Source organism: Mastigoproctus giganteus, chromosome 9 (genome assembly GCF_048544385.1).
Source record: "Mastigoproctus giganteus isolate SK-2022 chromosome 9, ASM4854438v1, whole genome shotgun sequence".
Taxonomy (NCBI): Eukaryota; Metazoa; Arthropoda; class Arachnida; order Uropygi; family Thelyphonidae; genus Mastigoproctus; species Mastigoproctus giganteus.
The window spans coordinates 158,579,177-158,605,127 of NC_143583.1; the positions used below are offsets into that span (position 1 = coordinate 158,579,177).

The following is a 25,951-nucleotide window of genomic DNA, read 5'->3' on the forward strand; positions in this document are numbered from 1 at the left end:
CATTCTCCATTATGATGGAATTCATTCATTATTACTTGGAATTTTCCAAGTAATAATGGAGATTTCATTCTCCATTATTACTTGGAAAGCAAGTTTCTGTCCTTTCCAGCTTGTGCTTACAGGTCCCTGCCCAGAAAACCAGTTCTTCTATTTGTCACTCAGATGGGGCACAAACTTTGCAGCAGTCCACCTCATATTTAAATTTTCAATTAAAATGCATCAGAATGTATTATACAATATCTAGAATGTCACAAATATCATTAGTCATATGCTCCGTCCTCATGGGTGACTTGCACTTTTTCAGTGTTTTCATCAGTCCGACTCAGAAAGGGATGACTTGAGTGCTCAAAATCAACTAAAAATGTCCTGCTGTATAAAAATTTGTTTCTATTCCATCAAAATTATGATGGAATAGAAACAATGGATGAATAGAGAAGAACCTTGCTTCACAGGCCTATAGGCCTAAATAAAATTTTCATTGAATTAACTGAACCAAAATTTGACCACCTTGTAAATGTGAATACTACTGAAAAGTTAGTGTTAATACCATAGCATTTTACCAAATGCTTGTTTAAGCATTTCATAAGTTGCCAAAGTTGTTTACCCGAGTTCATGACAAAATTTGATGCAAATTTGCTGTGCCTTATTGTCTTCATTCTTACTTAGCTATAAAAATCACAAAGCACACTCTGCAGAAACACACTTAGCACAATTTGTAGAAAACACACAAACTCCTGTTGGTAGTTAGTGTCCTATTGGTAGAAAACACACAAACTCCTATTGGTAGTTAGTGTCCTATTGGTAGAAAACACACTAACTCACAATGAAATAGTTCAGTGGTATATTACCACCCACTACATGTGGTTAGTGCTCCATGTGGCCAGTCTAAAAACGTTTCGTTTGCACCTCATATGTACATATACTGGACAAGTAGTATATCAGTATGGAATGTATGCATAATTAGATGTACAGTTACCAATCGTTAAGCATATTGCATCAGGTCTGGAGGCCACACTGGAAGAAAAACACAGTACTTCCAGAGATAGTTCAAATAAGGGCAACTAGATTATTAAAGAGTACTATTCAATGTCCATATGAAAGACTATCATATGGATATCTTAGAAAATGTGGACTGCAAAGCTTGAAACTAGACAACCTAGGTGTGAGATCTGATAGAAGGATATAAGGCATGAAAGGAATTAGTAAAATGAATAGGGAGGTATATTTTCATTAATAGAAGAGAGAAGAACCAAGGAACAAAAATAGAGAATTTTGAAGAGTAATGAAGGCTGGATCCTGTGAAGTTTAGTCTTGGGTAATGGGTAGATCACTGGAATGAAATACCTATGTACTTGAGGTGGATGGTTTGGTAAAGTAGAAAGCAAAATTGTATAGCCACTTTTTGGCAATGGGAATGGTATGAACAACAGAAATCCCTCCCTCCATTTTTGACAGATACAAAATAAGTCCACTTCCTTACATTGTTAACAATTAAAATAATAATACTAATAGCAAGAATGTAATAATGAATTTCTTGTCAACTTTAATGCACATATGCATTTGCCTATTTCCAAGAAAGTTTTCAAAATGTGAAGGCAAATTAATTCAACCACCTGACATAGTTCTAAAATAATGGTGCTATATAAATGTTTCTCTAACGAAGTACACATTGTTTTATTTATATTTTCGATGCTGTATTGATGCTAAGATTTGTGACTCTAAGTGATAGTGACAATTTTGTGTATTGACGTGAACAGAATCTGCCTTGTTTGCTGTGAACTCCACCCTGTAGAACTGAGAAAGGAGGATTCTGGTGAGTGAGGGGCCCCAGCTTTAACAAGGAAGGCTCACTCAGAATTAATCATCTAGTGGGTTTGCTTGCAAGGGTCAGCCATACACGACAGCCACGTTCCTACCTCCTAGTCTGAGGGATAGGATTTAGGATTGTGCGGATATGGCACTTGGGTGGCACTGGCGTCCCACTCCTGAGTTCATTTATTGCTTGCTGGGTAGTGGGTGTCATCTTGGGGTTCATGATGGGTGGGGGAATCCGGGCACTGAACCAAATAAAACTCTCTATGAATCCTGATAATTTAAGCTCCTCTTTTGAGACCCCAACATGGTCTCTACTAGAAAAACCATAATTCTGAATGTGACATTACCACCACAGCAAAATGAGTCAGCGTACAAGAAATATCAGCACCTACACAACACTTCCTGATAGTCCATGAAAATATCACCCCTCTTTAATCGGAAGGGGCTTTGGAAGAATTGGCAAGCTCCTCTAAATCTGTGAAACAGTTGCATTCTATGAACATTTTCATTAAAGAAAAAAATATATATATGTGAGAAGCACTCAAAACAGCTCCTTTTAGCCACTTCTATTTGGGAAATGTCAGTTACAATAATGTCTTATGCTGAACTCATCCCAAAGCAGATCTCTGAATGGGATCTTCTTGAAGTGTGTGAAGAACAGATTTATTTTAAAGTTGAAGGAGGCTGAAGGAAGTTGAATGCTGCAAAACAAATATTTGTTCATAGAGATGGTTCTGTTCTGGGGAAAATAATGGAGTCACTGGTTAAAGAAATGATGCAGTATCACCTAGAAAAGACTGCAGTAATACTTCAGACACAGCATGGGTTTGTTAAGGGGAAATCTTGTCTTACCAATTGATGTGGATACTATGATGTGGTCACAAAGGAACTGGATGCAAAAAGTAATTTTGATATCATATACTCGGATTTCAGGAAAGCTTTTGATACTGTTGCACATGGAAGACTGCTGTACAAATTGGAGCAGTATGGCATTAAAGGCAAGTTCCTGCAATGGATAAAAGGATGGTTGAGTGGGAGACAGCAGAGAGTGGCAATAAATGGACACTGCTCTATGTGGACTAATGTTATTAGTGGAGTTCCCCAGGGTTCGGTGGGCCCATTGTTGTTTTGTGTATTTATTAATGATATTGATGAAGGTATATATCAGGCTTATTGTCAAAGTTTGCAGGTGATACAAAGGTTGGCAGAGTTGTTAATGATAGTAAAGACAGTATGCTACTGCAACAGGATCTAGAAAAGTTAGGTAGATGGGCTGAGAAGTGGCAACTGAAGTTTAATATTGACAAATGCAAAGTACTGCATATGAGTAGCGGTAACTCAAGAGAAACGTACCAACTGTGGTACTACACTCAGGGAATTGGAGAATGAAAAAGACCTGGGGGTAATTGTACAGTTGGATATGAAGTTCTCTGAGCAGTGCAGATGGGCTGCCAGAGCATGTCATGGAGTTTTGTCAATGATATATAGGAATTTTGCTAGCAGAGACGAGGAGATGATTATACCTTTGTATAAGGCAATTGTCAGACCACACCTTGCGTACTGTGTACAGTCTGGAGGCCTCATTTTAGGAAGAATGTAGAGTTGCTAGAACAAGTACAGTGAAGGGCAACAAGATTGGTGAGAGGAACAAAGGGATTCTCTTACCAGGCTTAAATTCTGTAAGTTGCAGCATCTGGAGACTAGGCACCTGCGAGGTGATCCAATTGAGATTTACAAAGCCTTTAATGGTTTGAGCAGGTTCAATGCTGATGGGATACTTCCACTTGCTGAGATTAAGAACCTGAGGCAGCATAGATTCAAATTGAGGAAAGATAGTTGTAGAATAGATGTGTGGAAGTTTGCCTTTAGCCAGTGGGTAGTTGATTGCTGGAACAGACTTCCATCTGTTGTTGTTGTTGAAGTTAATAGCTTAAATAAATTCAAGGCTGAACTAGACAAACATTTGGAGTGATTGGATGGGTGAAATGGGATGTGTGGTTTTTTTTGTTTTTTTTTTGCTGATGCTCTATAAGCTTGCTTTCTTGCATCATATGCCTCTGCTAATGCTAATCTAGTCACTACCCCTAGAAATGTCAACTTTACTTTCAATATACCAGTGTTTTCTAATTCTCTCAGCTTGCACCCATTACAGCCATATATACCAAATTCTTTAGATGCTTTGTGCTAGAAATATGGATACAGTGGCTTGTCATGTGATGCCCTTTCATGTGCTCAGTGTGGTTCAAAGGACTATGAAATTATATCATGTTCCGCTACAAAACTTACCTGTAAGTTTTGTAGCTGAATATTCAAGAGCATGCCAAAGATGAAAGGAAGAAAAAGAAATATAAAGAATCAACACAGAGCTAAGATAACCTGTTCAGCAGCTTTCAAACACTACCTGCATTCTTTGTTATGATCAATGTAATGGGTGTATTCAAATGAATAAAGTCTCGAGTAAAGTCAACAATTGTTCTTGCAGGTGACCAGTGGGTAACCAGGTACATGATTGAAACATATTAAGAGAGAGGGGTTTTAAAATGACTTAAAAACATTGATAAATAAGACACATACACAGGGAAAAATCAGGCCACATATATGTGCATACCTGCCATAGTTCTGTATGCACAAACATACAGATTCAAGTGAAAAGTGGATATACATACAACCATCCACTAGATAGGTAGGAATTCGTTTGATTTCTGGCATGCATCTTGAGTGTTTTCATCACTACCTTGAGCCAATGTATTGGTTTTACAATGGTTAGTCATTTATTTTCTTCTGCTTTTGTAATATACATTGAAGAGTAACCTTAGAATAGTGGTTTCTAACCTTTTCACCATGAAGCATTCCTTTTATCATTATTTTCCTAACCCCATGGACCTCATGCTTTTTTCTCTTTGTCAGGCTGTTTTTTATATATATATTAATAAGTAACTGATTTTCTTATATTTCACTATAAATTGTCCAAATTTCATTGAGTAACAGAAATTAAAAGAAACAGAAATTGAAATACAAGCATGGATTTTTTGGATTATATAATCCAAAAACTATATAATTTTCTGTATTTAAAACAGTTTGTGGATCCCAAATATTTTTGCAGACCCTGGGGTTCATGGGCACCTATGGAACTGCAAAGTTTACCACTGGAATCTGTCATCTTCATCACTCTTTTGCCATCATAATATGCTTACAACTGTGATATGGTCATATATTGTTTATACCTGTTACATCTGAAAATTGACCTGTCTGCCTCACTGAAATGTTAAATGTACTTGATCAATCCCATACCTAAATCACCAGGTCTGTTTATACAATATATAGGAGTATCTGCTTTTCTCAAGTGATTGTCTTGTCTACCAACCTCAATATAACTTAGCTAAGTATTTAATTATTATAGTGCTTTCAACTACTGCCTTTAGCTGATTTGTACAAGTGAATAACTGCACTTTGCTTATGCAACCAAGTTCTAGTAAATATGTATGCATAAGTACAGAGCAACTTTATATTTGAATAACATGGCTGTAAATTTCAGTAAATATTCATGTGTTGTAGTTTACATCTGCGTGTTAAAATGTTTAGCATGTATTTTCACTTCTAATTTCCTATTTTATACCATCTTGATAATGTAAAATTTGAAAGACAGTAATTAAAGCAAGGATTACTAATATGAAGAAAGAACATACTGTAATGCATTGTAACGTAATAAATTTAGACTAGTTTAATAAAGACAAGTTATACATGATCTCCAACCTGTTTATGGTTATGTTTAAAAAGTTTGACATAAAATATGGTTTCCTTATAGTTTTTGGTACATTATAGTTTCAGTAGCTGATGCACCATGAAAACTAATGGTTACACAAACCTTATAGTACTACTGGTAGTAACAATAAATTGTTATTATTATTTTTGTGTAAATTTCCAGTTACACTAAAAATAAATAATTGATAAATGAAATTTTATCTATTCACAGTGTTGACCATATATGAGTAACTAATCTGTTTTAACTTAATTTTATTTAATGTTTTGTTATGTATGTGAGTACCATAAAATTAAAATTTTTGTCTTACTGTTAACTTGCAGTTTCCTGTATTGATCATTCACTAGGTTTCACACTGTAGTTTTTTAATGATTAAGTAAATTAGTGTATGAAAGTGCTACAGTCATTGATTATTCCAGAATGAACTATTCTGAAATTATTTCACAAACTAAAGAGCTTTAAAACCTGAGATTCAGTTGTAACATTTAGGTTCTCCTGGGTCTCCTGGTTTTCATGGGCCTAAAGGACAAAAAGGAAAGGAAGGAGAACCAGCACCAGGAACCATAGGTCCTCCAGGATTTCCTGGTACTCCGGGATTTCCAGGTAACTGACATTTTAAAATATTTTCATTTATTCTCAAAGATAATTGCATCCTAAAGGTCTTTCAAAAATAAATATGAAATTTTATAAATTAGTCTTGAAATAATTTAGAAAACTAAATCCTGGACTGACATTCAGTGGCCACAAAAGAATCTGTCATGCTTCAAATATCAAGAGTATTATATGAAATGCATTCTCAAAGTTTTTCTGCTCTGATAACTTCCACATTGGTGCTCTTGTCACTTGAAAGATGTTAAGGTGATATTCAAGCTTGTAGAAAATTAGCATGAATTTCCCAAATAATCATTTCTACAACAATTCTCTGTTTTTAATGTCAATTCACCCAGAGAATGAATTAGTTCTCTCCTCTTTATGTCGTTTTCCACACCCACAATTTTATGTCAAAGCTGTGTTTATCAGATTCCTCCCACTCCAGGGAGGTAAGGAAGAGTGACAGTTGAAGTTGTTAACTTGTGGGAGAGGATTAAAAGTGGTGAAGTTGGCGGTGTTTTTTTTTTTTTTTGTGTGTGTATGTATAGTTTCATGAATTCATCATCATCAACCATTTTCAATCCACCGCAGGATGAAGGGCTCTCCAGCAACTTTCCAGTTCCTTCTGTTTTGAGCACTGGCCATCCATTTACTACCCACAACCTCATGAATTTCATCTATCTATCTCCACCTTTGTCTTCCAGGTTTTCTTCTAGCTCCTCTTGGATACCATTCTGTTATTTTCTTAGTCCATCTGTCATCATATCTTTGAGCTATCTGTCCTGCCCAAGACCATTTTAGTTCTTTAGTTTTGATAAGAATGTCCTTTACTTGAGTTTTCTGCCTAATCCATGTGTTTCTCTTCTTATCTAACAGTCTGATTCCCAATATAATTCGTTCCATTCTTCGCTGTGTAGTTCTCAGCTTCTCTTCCATTCTTTTGGTGAGTGCCCAAGTTTCACTTCCATAAGTCATGGTGGGGAGTATACATTGGTTTATTATTTTACGTTTCAGACAAACTGGGATATTGCTCTTCAGAATGTGACTATTTCCTGAATGCTATCCATCCAAAATTTATTCTTCTCTTGACTTCTAGCCATTTATCATTATTGCAGCTAATAACTTGTCCCAGATAAGTATATGATTCCACCTTTTCAATTACTGCTCCTTCAATCATTATTTCCCTTTCTGTGGCATACTTGTTCATCATTACTTTTGTTTTAGCCATATTCATCTTTAGTCCAAAATCCTTACTAACTGTGCATAACTGATTAAGGTTATGATTAAGATTTTCCTCTAATTCTTTGGGATCGTGCCTTATGACCACAATATCATCTGTAAATCATAAATGGTTTAGGTACTCTCTGTTCACATTGACTCCTTTCTGCGACCAGTCTAATCTTCTGAAAGCTTCCTCAAGGGCAGCAGTAAACAGTTTCGGAGATATATTGTGTCTCCTTGTCGAACTCCTTTCTCGATTTTAAATTTGCTACTGTCTTTGTCTAGTCTAATAAAGGAGGTAGCACTCTCATATATTTTCTTCAAAATCATAATATATGCGGTATCTATGCCTTGTCTTTCCAGTGCCCTAAACATTGCCTTATGCTGTATGGAGTCAAATGCCTTTTCATAATCCACAAATGCCAGGCATAATGGTGTTTTGTATTCATTTGCTTTCTCCATTAGCTGTGATATTATGTGAAGGTGATCCATAGTTGAGAATCCTGTCCTAAAGCCAGCTTGCTCTTTCAGTCGATTCTCATCAAGTATTCTTTCTAATCTGTTAGTAATGACCCTTGTGAACAACTTGTAGATATGGGATAACAAGCTAATTAGTCTATAATTTCCAATTTCTGATTTATCTCCTTTCTTATGCAGCAAAACTATGATTGCATTATTCCACTGCTTAGGCATCACACCTTTTCGAATGCACTTTGTGAAGAGCCTTGCCAGTTTTTGTGTTATGTCTCTTCCTCCCAATTTTAACAACTCTACAGTAACTTCATCTTCCCTCGGGGCTTTCTGATTCTTCATTTTGTTCAATGCATGTTCTGCCTCATCAGGAAGAATATCGGGTATGTCATATGTGTTGCTACTTTGCAATCCATCTTCCCCACTGCTGGCATCATTCCCTCGTTCCTTGTATAATTCTCTATAGTAGTCTTCTGCTATTTGAATTATGCCTTCTCTGCTGTTTATAAGTACACCATCGCTATTCTTCAGTTTCAGTATCATTTGTCTTTCTGTATTACTGCTCATGGCTGCTGATTTAAATCCTTTGTTTTCCCTTAATGCTTGTTCTACTTTTCTTGTGTTAAATCTTCTTATGTTCTCTCTTAGTCTCTTTCTAATTGCTTTGCATAACTCAGTATACTCAATTTTCTCCCTGTCAGTGTTTTTCTTCCTCTTCATTTGTCGTTTTCGGTTCATCACGACAAGTGTTTCTTGACTAATTTTTTCTTCTTTGGATTTCTTTTTCCCTCTAGGTTTCTTGGGCTTTATCACTTTCAGAAAGTTGTAATATTTCTCGATATCTTGGTCCTGAGCAGTCAGCAGAAGCTCATACTTGTTCTTAAGTTCCAGTACATACTGCTTTTTCTCCTCTTCTGTTATCTCAAAGACCTTTGTATTATTTACTCAAGTCAGTTTTTTCCTTTCCTTTCCTACATTTATATCGTGTACATCTTACCATTCTGTGATCACTTCCAACATTTACCTTATTCAGCACGTTAACATCATTCACAATATATCTTCTGTTAGTGAGGATCAAGTCGATTTCATTAGTTGTTAATCCATTTGGACTCTTCCATGTCCACTTTCTATTCACCCTTTTCTTGACTGTTCATTACTGACAGTTCTTGAGATTCTGCAAATTCCACAAGTCTTTCATTTCTTTCACCAATTCCAAAATTTCCTATAGTACCCCTTTCTACACTGTTTTGTCTTTTTCCAACCTTAGCATTGAAGTCTCCCATAATAATAGTGTAGTGGGTTTTCTGCTCATCTAGAAGACTCAATTTCGGTGTACATTTCTTCAACCTCTTCATCATCTTGGCTCAATGTTGGTGCATAAATCATTATAATCTTTAGCTTGTACCGCTTAGAAATCTTCAGTATTAGTCTTGACACCCTTGGTGATGTACTTTTGAATTCCAAAATGTTGTTTTTAAAATCTTTATGGACCAGAAACCCAACTCCACCCTCACCCCTTTCACTGTTTCCATTGGTTTACAGCAGATTTCCACTTGATAAACTTATAAGTGATTCATTTCTCCTTCTTGTTTCAGCCAAACCGATGATATTCCAATTCACATTTTCTAATTCCTTTTCCAGCTCTAATATCCTGTCTTCACCGATGAGTGGTCTTACATTATAACAGGCCAAGTTCAGTTTCCATGCATGGCAGCCTGGTCATACCCAGAGATTCCTAGCACCCTCTGCTTCCACTCTGATCCTCTCGCTGCCGTAAGAGGGAGAGTGAAAGTTGCTGGGGACTGAGGGCCATTTGCTTTGTTGTGCTGTCATATGCTGTGGAGGGTTTGGTCTTTTCCTCTTCACGCTGACCAGGCGTCTTGAAGAGAACCACTCTACATGTTCGTTGCCACCTAAGTGCCGTAACAGGGCTTACCATCAAGAAGGTGTGCATGAGTGGATTTTAGGGAGGCAGGCCAACTGGACTTCTCCTAAATCTTCTGTAATAGAGAGATATTGGATCCATCAGTGTTTTAGGCTGAGTGTCTGATAACACACAGGATACCTGTTCCCCTCTAAGCCCCATGAATTATATGAATGCAATAGCTTTTTTTTTATAATTGCTCTTTCAGTTTCCATTTCTTACAGGGTACACAGGCAAAAGGCCCCAAGGGTAAAGATTTTTAAGCAAATTTGCATATGTATAAAGTGCGTATCTTCACATGTCCAACTGTCTGCATGTAGTAACTCAACTGCCAGTGGACAGATTTTCACAAAATATTTATATTTGGCTCTTTCAAGGCATCCGAAATTTCATTAAAATTGGTAAAATATAAATATGGCAATTATTATTTCTTTATTTTTATTCATATTATATACCTTATTGATACCATATATTGTGGATAAAGCACTGAATGTTGTTTGCTGGACAGTATACTGAATGTGCGGGAAGGAAATGTTCTCAATTCTAAGAATTTTGCACATAAAATTGTTGCTGTTTTGAAGAGCTCTTTTTTTTTTTTTTTTTAAGTTTATCATATACATAAATCATGATTTATTTCTATTTGCTTGTTATATTAATTGTGTAGAAATGTGAAATATCTGTTATATTTCAATTATCATTAAAATCCATGCAGAAATGATAAAAGTACATTGCAAAAAAAGTTTTATTACCTGCTATGATCTAACGAGGTGAGTGTTGCTATTTACTTATTTTATTAAATCACATAAGATCCATAAAATAAATGTTGCATTTGAATTTTTATTAAAAGTACAGGAGGAAATAAGTAAAGTACTATAAAAGGTTGAGTGAACACTGGGCCAGGCATTGTGAGGTATGTAAAGCGAATTAAAAACAGTTACATTTATATATTATTAGTTAATTAATTAATAATTATCTATTTAATTTTTACTTCATATTAATCACAGAATAATCATTTTAATCACAGAATACGACAAAATTCAATTAATTTAAGAAATAAAAATAAAATATGCCAGAAATGCAGGATGCTGCTTACATTAACCCAGCAGTGATGGCACTCCCAATTGGTAGAAAACATAGTGTCAGGTCACCCGACAGGTAACCAACTTTCTTTTTAAATTTCGGGAAAAAGTTTTGAGTTTTTTGAATTCATCTTCTTGAATAATACCAGTATTTCACCCTTTCTTAATATTTTCAATTCTTATTGTATATAGCTTTTTATTTTTTAATAAAAAGTCAAATATTTAGAAAATGTTCTTTTTGACACCTTTTATTTTAGAAAAACAAAAAAAAAATAATTCTCATAATTTAAAAAAACAAGTTAGACAAAATATAAACATGAATCTGTTAAACTCTTTAATTTTCCAGTTTAAAGGACTTAAGCTCTCAAAATTTTAAATGTGCACATGCACTTATATTTCTGCTTATTGTGTGTACAGGTACTTTTTAAAATTTATATATATAGATACTGTTATTCATTTCCATTTTTTAATTTTTTCAAAATTAATTTCAAATTTGGTGTGCTTTCCAGTGTGCTAAATTTTACATTACTTACGTTCTCTTGATATTCTCTCAAGATGGCCAGAGAATAATAACCATCTTGAGAGAATATCAGGTTTTGTGTTCTCATTTTTAATGTCTGAAAACAGCAATAAATCTTTTGAAAACAACTAGGGTAGGATGTTTATTGAATTAGTGGAAGAGTAAATATAAGTAATGTACAACTATAAACAAATTCATAATTCAAAATTTTGCTGTGGGTCACCTGAGGTTCTTATACTCAGTTACTGTGTGAAAACCATAAAAAGTGCTAATTACCAGTTAATTCAGGATTGTTATTTTCAAGGGTTGCCTATCAGGTGACCTGCCATTATTGTTTGGATCTTTATAACAGTCTGGAAAGAGAGAGCGAGTCTTTATATAATTTTATATGGGTTCTGGCTGTACATTGGCAATGAAAAATAGTAGGAGCAATCGTATTGCTATTAATAAAACAAAAAGCCATAAAAATGAAAAAGAAATATTATGCACTATTACTGTTTTTTAATTTCCTCTAGTGCAATGTTTGGGTAAATTTCATCTCAGAACCATAAAAGTTCTTCCCATGCTGCTCCTAACATTCTGGAGTCACAATAATTATTTTATCATGTGAGCAATCTTGTTAGATGGTCATATGATTTAGTAACGAATGGGCCTGGTGTACTGGGGTACATGGTTTTTTAATAACATACACGTATAAGTTATAAATCCAGTTTAATGTAAGAATACAAATATATACTAACAGTAGCTTTCGAGATGCGTGTCTCTTCATCAACTGACATTTAAATACAAAATGACTTATCTGTTGTATTTTGTATTTAAATGTCAGTTGATGAAGAGAGACACGTGTCTCGAAAGCTACTGTTAGTATATATTTGTATTCTTACATTAAACTGGATTTATAACTTATACGTGTATGTTATCATATGATTTGTTTCTTGCTGTTTCAAAACAAGGTTAATAACCCATTGATAGACAAACTTTTTGTACATCGTACACCAACAGTTAATCCTATTCTAAAATATCCTGGCACAGATAAATACCCTTCCTTGCCCTAGGGTCCATCTATTCTTGTTCTGCTCCTGGTTTCCATCCTGTACTTGTATTTTGTTTGAAAATAAATATTTATTTATATTAGTTTTATTAAACTTTATTGCTTTCCAAATTGAGGGAGAGTATCATCCCTGGGGTGTATCATTTGTGTTACACTTAAAATGAAAAACCCACAGAACAAAGTCTGCTTGATGATTAACTGAACAATCACACCAAACATGGGTGTTTTATTATGGTCATATTCTTTACCTTTTTTTTTTTTTAAGTTACATATTGTATAGCTGTGTAGTATTTTAATAAGTAAAGCAGGCACATGTACTTCATTAAAGTTATCCAAACACAGAAGTACTTTATTTTCAATTGCTACTTCCCTTTACTGTTTCTGAACATACAGACAAGATACCTGTACTGTTCAAAAAACTGGCTTGTTTCGTGTCCACCCAAGCTTTTCAGCTAAATTTTGTTTGATACCTGTATTATATACCAAGAAAATGTATGTTCATTAGATGATTTTATAGAGAATTAGAGAGAATTTTATAGCATGGAGATTAATTGCGATCCTGGCGCATGCACCAGGATTGCAACTAATTTCCATGCTATAAAATTTCTAATTTCCAACTAATTTCCATGCTATAAATAAAATAATTTTTTTTGTTTTAATATTAGTTTTTAAAGTATTAAGAGTATGGATTCACTATGCATTTATTAGGTCTCAAATCATTTAAATTGTTTTTAAAATACAGATGTATTGTATTGTGCCGACCGGGCTAGCCGAGTGGGTAAAGTACCTGCCCGGCAACCCAAAGGTCGCGGGTTCGATTCCCGCCTCGGGCTTGGATCAAAGTACTGCAAAAACCTTGGGAGGTGCAATATGGCCACAGAAGCCGATGCGCCAACAACTACCAAATCAAAAAAAAACAAAAAAAAAAAACAGATGTATTGTATTCTCTCTTTCAAAGATTGGGGCAGTGATTCAATGTCTTTTGGGGTTGGACTTGGGGTCTGCGGTCTCTAATTCCGGGGTGCATTGGATTGCTGATCTTGTCTACAAGGGAGCGGAATACATGTAATCTATTTGTATAATTATTCAACTACAGAGAGTATCAGCACTGAAGTGTTCTACAAGATATCATAGAGATAAATTTTCCATTTCTAAACTAATTTACTTATAATGTAGAACGTATTGATCTGTTAACTATTAATTAAAACCCATCATACTGTGTTTTCTTCTCTGTTGGGGAACACTTTCCCACCTGCCAGGAATCTATGTCAGGTCAATAAAATTAAAAATGAAAGAAACAAACAGAAATCCTTTTTTAATTACTATATGAAGATCAGATCCTTTTGTACCATATATAAAAATTAACAGAAATCCAAATACTGTACAAGAAAATTTACCATGCAGTATTTGAACTTGTTTATTTATTTTTTTCTCCCAGTTGTTTTATTTTTTTAAATGGATAGTTTTGAATCGATTTCATAAATAAACTGCTTTGGTGACTTTGCTGTGGCTGAGTTTTTCATTTCCAAATTTGTACCTTTGGTCCAAGGGATAAAAGAATAAATAAGAATAAAATAATACAGTTAATAAAGTTAATTAGAAATAAGTAAATTGTAGAGTAATTAGCAAAAAGCAAGCAGCCTAAATGCTGATGCAATTTATCTGTGCCCAGATTTTGATGGTTTATGCTTGCTTAGATTTATTCTCCAAAAACCAGCAATTGCTAGGTCATGAGGTTGCCAGATTTTGAACTCTGCACCTGTTCGCTGTAGTTGAACAGAACAAAAAATAATTAAAATAATAAAAATAAATAAATGAATCAAAGAACTTTAAAATGCAGTTTATTGCATAATTTGTTTGTCTCAGCACGACACACATTAATTAGGAATTTAATTTAAGAAGAATCTGTGACCACTATTTGGACAGGTACTGGAATGCAGTTCTGATTAAAGCTGGGTCTATGAGGTGTGGCAACGAAGTTCCTGGACTGTTGCTGTTATGTTTAATGAGTTTGAAAATAAACAGTAGTATGTTGTAGTTCAGACTTCCTCCAACAGATGATGATAGAAAGATTGTCCAGCAGGCTGACAGGTTGCAAGTAAGAACCAGTTGCATTAGTAGCATTAATGTCCTATCGTGATTTTGCAATGGAGCAACAAACAAATATCAAATTTTGCTTTACCTTATGAAAATTTGCAACAGAAAGTTATGAAATGTTAAAATCTGTTTATGATGATGAAACATTAAGTCTTACCAATGTGTTTGAATGGTACAAGTGGTTCATGATGGACAGGAGGATGTTTGTGATGATCCAAGAAGTAGGCATTCGTCAAATTCTTTAAATGAGAACAGAGTTAGAAAAGTTTGGGAAATTGTGGCAAGAGATCGTTGTTTGACCCTCAAAATGATTGCTGATTAGGAGTTGGATATGAATAAGGAGATGATTCTGCATAATGATTTAGGGAACAGGAAGGTCTGTGCAAAATCTGTGCTGCACAGCCTCACAGATCAGCAGAAGCAACAAAGTGTCATCATGTAGAGACTTCATCTAAACTTGCCAAGACCATCCTAATTTCCTCGACATCCAACACGCATCTCTAGTGACTGTATTGTCACTAGAGATGAGTGTTGGGTGTTTCAGTATGACCCAGGGACAAAGCATCAGAGTATGCAGTGGACTTCAAAATCATCACCAAGGCCCAAAAGGTTTTGTTTACGGAAGTCCAAGATGAAGAAGATGCTGATCATGTTTTTCAACAAACAGGTTGTGATTCACAAGAAATCTATATGTGCATTTCTCATATGAGCCTGCAGTTTTGAGAGAAAACAGCTGGTTCTTGTTGCAAACAGTGCCCCTGCCCATTCTGCACTTGTGAAGATATTTGTAACATGGCATTGTACAGATCAACCATCCACCTTACTCTCCCGATCTAGCATCAGCAAACCTCTTCCTCTTTCCCAAGCTGAAAACTGCCCTCAAAGGAAAGAGATTTAAGGATTTTGAGGATATAAAGAAAAATGTAACTGCTGAACTGAACATCATCTCTTTGGATGCCTTCACTTATTCTTTTCAGAAGAATAAGTGAGGGCATCCAAAGGAAAAAACAGAAACTTTTAGAATAGTGTAATAAGTGCATTCAATCAGATGGTAATTACTTTGAATTAAAATAAAACCATCTTTAGCTCTTTCATTTTGTATTATTTTTATTGCACCAGTCTGGGAACTTTACCCCTACACCTCATATCAAAAGTCTTATGATCTTTTGATTTCTCAAAGTTGGCAGTTATGCCTAGAATGTGAATTTGCTCATTTTATTGATAACATTTCTGACATTACTATAGAAACAGTTAAGACAAAGTGTTTTTATATTTTTTACTGCCCAACACACCTCTTTAAGTTACCTAAGGTTGTTTCCTTATGTTAGTTAACTGTTCATTTAAAACCACACTATTTTTAATTATCAGATACAGGCAGTTCTCGGTTTACAAGTTCCCGGGTTTACGAGTTTTTTTTCCCCAAGTATCAAGTATCAAAAAAATCGAAAATATGAACATTAATTGCAAAAAATGAATGTTAAACATTCATAAATACCACATTCCAAACCACGTGTGTAGTTATACAATACAGTGTACCCTATGTTACGATATTAATCAGTTCCATATCGTAAATATCGTAATGTGGACCCAATAACACACTGTTTTTTTTTTGGTAATTCGTTTCAAAATCTCGAAAGTTCAAATTTTCACTGTATAACTAAGCTATTTATCTCTCTAAAATGTCATTTTTAAGGTCATGAGCATGACCTTAAGGCCATATAAAACGTCTTGAGCGTGGTTTGTAAATTGTTTTAGTTACCAATTCAAATCATTAAAATACACTACACTTTCATCATTATCATTATTATTCCGTTATAAGAATCAATTTTAAACGTCTTTGTGATATTTTTCTAAAGCACATTTCTGGTCACGACCATAAAACAATAAAAACAATTTGTACTTTCTGGTTTATTGGGCTTTTCTGTTACTGCAAGCAATTATAAATGGTAGTAAACTCAATCTTTTTGCATTTGTGAAGATACCAATAGCTGGAATTGTGTGGTTTTTTTATTTTATTAAGGTGAAATGTGTTTGTCCTTTACTGAAATCTTCAATCGAATAAAAAACATAAATAAATTTTCAGAATCTTCTCTTCATTCCTTTTTTTTAAGCTTCGTAAACTTGTTACTCCACGCAAATTGTGTTAGTTGCAATTTGTGTGTGCCATTAAAAAAATGCTTAAGCATGCTATTGAAATTTAAAAAGAAAAGAGAAGATTATCTTGGAAACAAATGCCTCTTGAAGCATTTCTGAATAAGACGACTCTTTGTGCAACAAACAGAGTGCCAAGCCAATAATGAATGATCAACAAGTGTGCATTTAGTCGATGATGATGAAGAATAAACATTCTTTAATATTTAAGTCGTAAATAATTTCTCTATTATTATAATTTGCTTGATTTTACAGGCTACATTTTCATTTCTTTTGATAAATCAATCATTGTTTAAACTTTAAACATAAACTAATTAGCTAACTTATTTCATTGTTGAGAACGTAACCCCTATTTTTAACCTATGTCTATGGGGAAAAAATTCCCGTTTTACGAGTTTTCGCTTTACAAGCGCACTAGGAATGAATTAACTCAAAGTCGAGAACTACCTGTGTATGCATATCTATATTATCATTGTTTCTCCCCAACTAGCAGATTTCCTGAACTGTTAAAGGCCTCCTTAGTGATATTCATGAAGACTCTTTTGTCTGTTTTCTGTTTTCTATATTTATTAATGTTGTTGATGAATGTATATCAAGCTTACTAAATTTCAAAGTGGTACTAAGGTTATCAAGATGGTTACTGACAGTAATCAGGATATACTGCTGCAAGATCTATAAAATTTAGGCAGGTGGGCTGGGAAGTGGCAGCTGAAGTTTAACATTGACAAATGCAAGGTACTGCATGTGGATAGCAGTAATTCTAGATTAACATAATTTCTGTATATTACTGACAAAATCCCATGGCCTGGTGATAATTGTGTAGTCAGATATTGATGTTCACTGTCAATAATATACAGCAATTATGCCAGCCAAATTATTATGCTGTCATATATGACAATGGTTAGGCAACATCTTAGCCATGTGTGAATCTGTTTGAACAGGTGCATAGAAGAACAACAAAATTAGTTACTTCAGTTCTGCAAATTGCAGCATCCAGATACTAGGCACCAGCAATGAAATCTGATTGAGGTGTTTAAAGCTTTGAATGTATTGAGTGAGCTCAGTGGTGATGGCTTCCTAATTTAAAAAAAATAATTGTTTATAATTTAATCACATAAAGGTTATAAAATCACCTTTATGCGAATTATGATGTCATTATCTCTACTAGCAAATGTTTGATAAATCATCAATAGGACACCATGCAACATTGCAACCTGTCCACAATTCTCGGACAACTTCATGTCTGACCGTATCGTAACTCCCAAATCCCGTTCCTCCACTACTGACTTTAGTTCAACTCACCACGTGTATAAGTTATTTTGGGATTCCTGTTCCCCAGGTGTTAAGACCTTGCATTTTGCTGAATTAAAGCATATCTGCCACTTTTCTGACCATCCTGGAAGTCTATCTAGGTCACTCTGAAGAAGCTCTGCTTGGTGGCAATCATTAACTACTCTACTGATCTTTACATCATCTGAAGTTTAGACCTCACACCCTCCATCCCTTCATAGATGTCATTTAAGATAATCAAAAACAACAGTGGTCACAATACTTATCCTTGGGGAACCCCACTACTTCCATTAACCCAATCTGAGGAATAACCATTTATCACAACCCTCTGCCTGGTGCCCTCAAGCCATTGTGCTATCCATCTAAGGATTTTCCCTATGATTCCAGCCTGCTCCAACTTATAAAGTAACCACTCATGTAGAATTGAGTTAAATGCTTTGCTGAAATTCAAATAAACAATGTTGAAATTATTCCCTAAATCCAGCTCATGCGTGACCTGTCAAAATGCTAACCAGATTTGTTAAACATGATTTTCCCTTTACAAAACCATGCTGTGTATCCTACAGAATTCCATTTCATCTAAATGATCCTGAATTCCACCCTTGATCATTGCCTCCATGATTTTCTCTACTACTGAAGTTAGACAGGCTGGTCGGTAATTTCTCGTTACACTCCTAGATTGCCTTTATGTTCCAGTTTACACCAATCCAATGGAATCTCTCCAGTGATGCTTTCATAACTAGCCTTAATGGTTCAATGCACTCACTTGCCTCCTTCTTTAAGATTATAGGGTATATGCCATCAACCACAGGAGCCTTACTTGCCTGTAGGTGCAGAAGTTCTCATTAAATAATAATTTGAAATTTCAACATCATTAATTACATTTTTTTCAACTTCACTTCCATAATATTTCATTGACACAAAGGGTTTTTTAATGTAAATATCGATGCAAAGTAACTGTTGAGTTCATCTGCAACTTCAGCTGTTCTATTTAATACTATCCCATGTCCATTACATAAGGATCCAATCTGATTTGTCCTTCTGTTCTTTGCATTTATACATGTGAAGAATTCCTTAACTGCACTCTTTGCTCTCTCCCAGACTCAGTAAAGATACTATTGTGAAAATTATACTTTGCTTAATAAAATGTCTTTCTCCTTCAGACTCCTTCAGAAAATGATGGACATAATCCAACCATGGAAGACCAACATGGAACAGAACATCAGTGTTCTGCAAATTCTTTTCAAAATAAGAAATTGCCTGACTCTAATGAGATTTTAAAAGATGAACTTGAGTCTTAAATTAATGAAATACTTAACTATTTTTGCTAAAAAAGTTCAAAGCCTAGAAAATATGGACTGAAACCGTCTACGATTATCTCAGTACAGTAGTACCAGAATAGAATCCACAAGGGCATTTTCTACTACTAATCAAATACTGTATGTACCAAAATTAGATCCATTTTAAACGATCATACTATTGATTGCTCATGTTTCTTAAGAGCTCACTTTATTTGGACAGGTAGTATTTTAATGATTTTTTTTTTTTCAGAATAACTGTATTTTAATGATTGTTTTCAGAATATTTATTATTGCAATAAAAGTTATTTAAAACGGAATTCAAGTAATTACAGTACTTGTTTTTTTCCTTACCTTTATTACACCTAATTGTCATCAAAATTTATTGAGAAAAATGTTTGTTTTTGGAATACCGGTATCCTGGTTTCATAAATTAAAAATATCGAAATACCGGTATTAAGATTTTGATTGGTATTGTAAGCCCTAATTGAAACCCCTTTGGGTATAATTACCAAGCCCACAATTAGACTGGACTGCACAGTTTCAGTTGTGGCCATCAGTCCATAGCAACTTTAAATCCCAAAATTCTAGTGTGGAAAATGAGGAGAAGGAAAGAATGCTGAAATATTACATATTGTAATGTTTCAGCATTACATAAACATTACATTACTAAACAAAAAGAAAGCAACCACTCATTCCTCATGGCCAGCTTTGTTCTTCAGCTTCTAATGGAATGGGGTTCATTCTTCCTTTCCTCATCTTTCATCTTTCTCTGCTTCTTCTCATTTACCTCCCATAGTAGTGATGAATGCCTCTAGTGTTATTTCTATGAGCAACACTTGTCAACCAGCAGTCATTGGAACTCAGTTGCTCCAGTGTTCAGATGGTTGTAGAAGATAGATGTGACCATCCTTTGTCCATTTTAGCAACCAATTCAGGGTTCAGTCAAGTTATTATATTCTTTGCTACCATTTTAACTTTATATCAGTGTCCCCCCCCCCCACCACCAATATTCAATATAATAATCCAGTTTCTGTATAAACATCACTGAGGAAGGTCACAATATTCTGGTCAAAGAAATAAATCCTACAGAAGTTATTACAAGGGATTTTAATGCAGTTTAAAAATTTGTTTAAAAGTTTATAGGAAAAGAGTTAATTTCTTTGTAGAATTTATTGTCATATGACATTTCCTCTTGCCATCATATGTTGTTAAATGGAGGAACCTTCTTTTTTCAGTAGAGTAACCAGCATTTTTATCTCCCTTATGTGTGACATTTGCTGTTTAAACTATTTTTCCAACCTTTCCAGCAATTTGTCCCTTTAAAAATTGATTTGGTTTGCCAATGCTGGACAAAGCAAATGGCAGCCAAAGGGCAATAGATATACATACTAGGTTCACATACTATTAAACTAGCAGGCAATATCAAAAGTACTGGATTATAGAGCATATTATTTCTCAGTTTTGGAGTAATATTTACAACTCAATGTACAGGCAACCCCCGTATAACATGGTACTTCTAAAATACGGTTTCGGTCTAACATAATAACTGTGGTAATCCTTGCACAACACAGTACTTATATATAACACGGTTTTGCTCTAACATGGTTAGAGAATTGCGGCAAACCTTGCATAATATGATATTTTTGAACTTTTGTGCAGAGAAAACCCTGCTATTACGTTGGATGTAATTTTTACATTTCCATTCTTTTTTTTTGTGAACTTGCTAATCATTATGCAAAAAAAAAATTATTCGGAAATCTCCGTGTTAGGTTTTGTTCTATTGAACCTGTGCTTGTTTGAAACCATAAAAAATTGACTTTAAAGCACAGTTCATGAATTTTAAGGTTTCTGTAAGGTTATTTTGGTTTTTATTTGATCGTTCATAAATTTTTTCTGGGTATGTATTATTCGTAAGAACTGTATTTGGATAGTTTCTTTTGTTGGGAATTAAATTCCAGCCCTAAATTATGCCCAAGGATCTTAGGCATAATTTGGTAACTGCCGATTTATTTAAAGAATAATCTCTAAAATTGAACCCCGGGGGTGGTGGTTGTTATCATTTGGTTTTTAGGAGCATTAGCAACTAAGGCCATATTGCTTGGGGGATATGCGGTGGTCATTCTGTGACCTTTCCGCATCCTCCGTATTTGGTTGCTCACGGGCTCGAACCCCGGTCTAATCAAGAAGCATGGAACCCCGGGGGCTCAACATCTGGTGAGTATGGGCTTGGCACACCCAGGGTCCTGAGCTGAATATCATCATTCTTCTTTTTTTGGTGATTCCCTTTCTCAGAAAAAAATAATTCAGAAAAAAAATTTTTTGGTTGGTGCAGCATAAGCCTCAGGCTTCCTTGCACCAAAGCTAATAATAATAATAATAGTTTTGTGCCAGCTGTGGAAAACTATTTAAAGCAGAAAAATATAGATTTCAAAGTTTTATTACTATTGGATAACGTGCCAGGCCATCCAAAAGATTTTGGATAGCCTTATCCAAAAAGTTGAAGTAATGTTCGTACCACCTAATACAACTTCTTTAATTCAGCCATTAGATCAAGGCATTATATCTACCTGTAAAATTCATTACCTAAGAAAATCGTTATGATAGATTTTGGAAAAAATTTATTCCGAATCTATTGAGGTGATGGAGGCATGGAAACATTTCTCAGTTGTGGACTATATCGGAATTGTAGCATATAGCTCAAAGAAGTAAAACTGTCAACACGTGCATGTTGAAAAAATATATGGCCAGAGTCAGTTCATTGAAGAAACATGGTCAAATCTGCAGAAAACGGAATCAGTGCAATAGTAGAACTTGCTAAGTAGGTAGGAAGGGAAGGTTTTGATGATATGACTACTGAAGATGTTCAAGAATTACTGGTAGAAAAAGAGGCTGGTGAAGCAGATTTGGTAGAAATGGCATCAGAGGTTCATTAGCATTAGTAGAGGCATTTGATGCAAGAAAGCAAGCTTATGCAGCATCAGCCAAAAAAATAATAATAATAAATAATAATAAATAAATAAATAAATAAAAAATAACCACTTCCACTTCACCCCTCTGTTCATTCGAAATACCTGTCCAGCTGAGCCTTAAACTTATTTAGGCTATCAACTTCTATGACAAGGGATGGAAGTCTATTCCACCAACCAACCACCTGCTGGCTAAAGGCAAATTTCCTCACATCTATCCTACATCTGTCTTTTCTCAATTTGAATTTATGCCCTCTCAGGTGATTATTCTGAGCAAGAATCCCATCAGCATTGAGCATGCTCAAACCATTCAAGGCTTTGTACACCTCTATCAGATCACCTCATAGGATGATAGTGCAGATGAAAAATTTGAAGTTCCAAATTTTACACAAAAAAGCATACAGCCAGGCATAAACTTAGCCGAGCAATTAGAATCTTATCGTTCGAATGCAGATCCCTCAACTGAAAGGAACACAAAGTTCAAAAGGGAGCTTCAGAAATGCTTAGCTTCATACCATGCAATATGCAAAGATCTATCAAGCAAAAAGCAAACAATCCCAGATTACTGATTTTTTTAAAGAGAGCAAAAGATACACAAAATCTATATGCTGGTGAAGATATTCTGCAGAGAAAACATTCTCATTTGATTGTGCTTAGCAGAATAAAGAGGAAGAAATTTAAATGAATGTACATTATCTGACATACATGTATCACAGTTTGTAAGATGTTTGTTCAATTATTACTATTTTTAGGATTCAATTATTAGTTCAATTATTACTATTTTTAGGCACCCTAATAAGGATTCTGTGAGAATCCATATTGGAAGATAATCTAATCCAATATTTGCCAACCTTTACCTCCAACATGCCATATGTATTGTAAATGTGTTACGTGCCATCTAGAGGAAATTCAAATTTTTAAAGTGGGGACCACAGACTACATTTTAGAATTCATTTACCACTTTTCTATAAAGAATTAAAAATCCCACACAACAATTTTAAGGTCAGGCTCTTAAAAGTAATCAGTCATTCCTCCATTCACTGATCCATACCTTGCACTGCCTGATATGTTTTCTGACCCCTGTGTAAAGGATTTTTATGCTAAGCACCTAAAATATTAAAAAAATTATGCAAACTTTAATTTTATTCAGCAAAATGTTTATTCAGCAAAAACTACACTGAGTGGACAGAAATCATGGGATACCTACCTAATAATGGGTATGCCTGCATTTCACCTGGATAAAGGCAGTCATACAGCAAGGCACTGAGTCCACTAGTTCACAAAAGCATTCCACAGGTATTTTCATCCATGCTTTCTGCACCGCTGTCCATAATTCTGTTGCATTCTTGGGTGGAGGGTCCAAAGCTCAAATGGACCTTTCCACAGCATCCCAAAGATGCTCCACAGGAAGTCTGGTGAACAGAGAGGCCATTCCATTGTGGTAATGCTCTTTGAACCATGTTCTAGTCACCATGGCTCTGTGTGGAGGTGCATTGTCCTGCTCGAAGAGTCCATTGCTCTGTGGGTGCATGATGACTATGAAGACTATGAAGGGATGCAGATGGTCTGCAAGGATGGACGTGTAACCTGGACCATTCAGAGATGTGTCTAGACATACTGGAGGTCCCAGCATGTGCCAGTTGAACATACCCCAGACCATTACCGACCATCCACCTGCCTGGACAGTTCCTTGTATACATGATGGGTGCATAGCTTCGTGCAATTTCTGCCAGATACGCACCCTTCCGTCTGCTCGAAATAATTGGAAATGGGACTCGTCAGACCAGGAGGCCAGTCTCCAATCATCCAAGGTCCAGTATTAATGTTCTTATGCCCAGTTGAAGCATAAAGTCCCATGTCGTGATCTTAGCAATGGGACTCTAGTGGGTTGGCAGCTCCCATAACCTATTGTGGCTAATGATCGCCCGATGGCCTTGGTGGAGACATTTCTGGCACCTCCCTCATTGAAGTTAGTGGTGATTTATGCCACTGTCACTCTCTGGTTGGCTAAAACAATGCTAGACAGATGTCAACAGCCACATTCATCCACCAACTTTCTCTGCCCACAGCACTGTCTACAATGAGATGTTATTCTGGAAATGCCATATACTCTTGATACTGTCGAATGAGGATAATGCAATTTCTGTACCACCTCCATGATAAGAGTTTTTTTTTTTTTTTTTTTTGTTAGTTGTTGGCGCATTAGCCGTAGCCGAGTGGGCAGGAGCGGGAGTGCAGTAGCACACGCTCTTTGAGTAGATCAGGGGTTCAAGCCTCTGACTGCTAAATACGGTCGATCTGCCAACCCGCACTCGACCAGCGTGGCAGATTGTGGTCCATTTCCCTCAGCATGAATTGTTGAGGAGGCTTCCATCCTGCAGTGGGTTGATAATGGCTGCAATTTACTTTACTTTTAGCTTCTGTGGCTATAATGCACCTCCCAAAGTTTTTGCATTTTACTCTGATCCAAGCCCGAGGTGGGATTCGAACCTGCAACCTTTGGGTTGCCAGGCAGGCACTTTACCCACCTGGCTAGCCTGGTCGGTATGATAGAGTGACCCATGCATTGGGCATTCACTATCATCCCTCTTTCAAAGTCAGTTAATTCGTGACATTTATCCATACTGACATCGAATTACCGTCTATGTGAATGCAGTGATGCAGTGTACCTATATACCTGCCAAGCAGTGGGTTTCTCCACTAGCGAGCTGAGGTGACAGCATCGCATTGCCTAGGAACTAGGTATACTATGAATTTCGTACTTTTGGTGTGTTATTTTAGATTAAATAGTTAATATGACAGACCTGTATGTGCTCTATAAATTTTTCATCCTTCTCACTTAAATTTTTTTTTATGAGATCTTTCCTTAAACAGATATAAATTTCTGCATTCTGTGTACTCAAAACGTTGAAGAAAATATGGAGCATCTCAGAAATGCTGATTGGAAAATTCCTGGCATTTGAATTATGCATTGCATTCAATTTTATATTATTATCAGTCATTAACATTCCACATTTCAATCTTTTATTTAATTATTATGAAATAGATGGCGGCCCAGTATCTCTATTAAATAAAAATTCATTGAATGAAAAGCTGATCCAAAAGAACACACATATTGACTAATTATTTTTGAAAAAATGCACAATTCTTCAATAGCAGAATTGTGCAATAACTATAATATTGCAATATGTTAATAATATTAATTAAATGAAATGAAACAAAATTATGTTGAATGAAATATAATAAAGACAACAAGATTAGTTGAAGAGTGCAGTATTGGTGGATTTACATAACTGAATTAATTATCTTGCCTTGGAAAAGTTTGATTGCTGGGCTATAGCATAAAATTGAAACGTAGGAAGGAGCAGTGCACGAAACTTTCTTGTACTTAAGGAAAATTATTGTCAGAAATGAACTCAACTTATTACATAGGTTGAAATATCTATTACAACAATAACAAAAAAGAACTTTTATTAGCCAATCCACAAACATTACTCACTGAAGAAAATGATGGCATTAATGAACAAAAATTAAAAATAAAAAGATTGGATGAAGTAGTTCATTGATCTCATATTGTGGAGGCACTTTGCCATGATTTTCCTTGGTATTTCACTACTCTAAATATAAAGCACTGGTCCAGTGCACAAGTGTATTATTTTTTATTTAAGGTGTATGCCTAATGCTCTGTCGCCAGGTGTGCAGGAGCAGCAGTGC

General features: G+C 35.2%; 1 protein-coding gene across 1 annotated transcript in view; it reads left to right on the top strand.

The window, feature by feature from the left end:
• Positions 1-25,951, top strand: part of LOC150080841 (uncharacterized) — an 852,072-nt gene that overhangs the window by 573,976 nt on the left and 252,145 nt on the right. Inside the window, exon 25 of the mRNA XM_090381010.1 lies at positions 6,065-6,178. Within this exon, the coding sequence (XP_090237136.1) occupies positions 6,065-6,178 (114 nt within the window). The remainder of the gene's footprint in view (positions 1-6,064; positions 6,179-25,951) is intronic.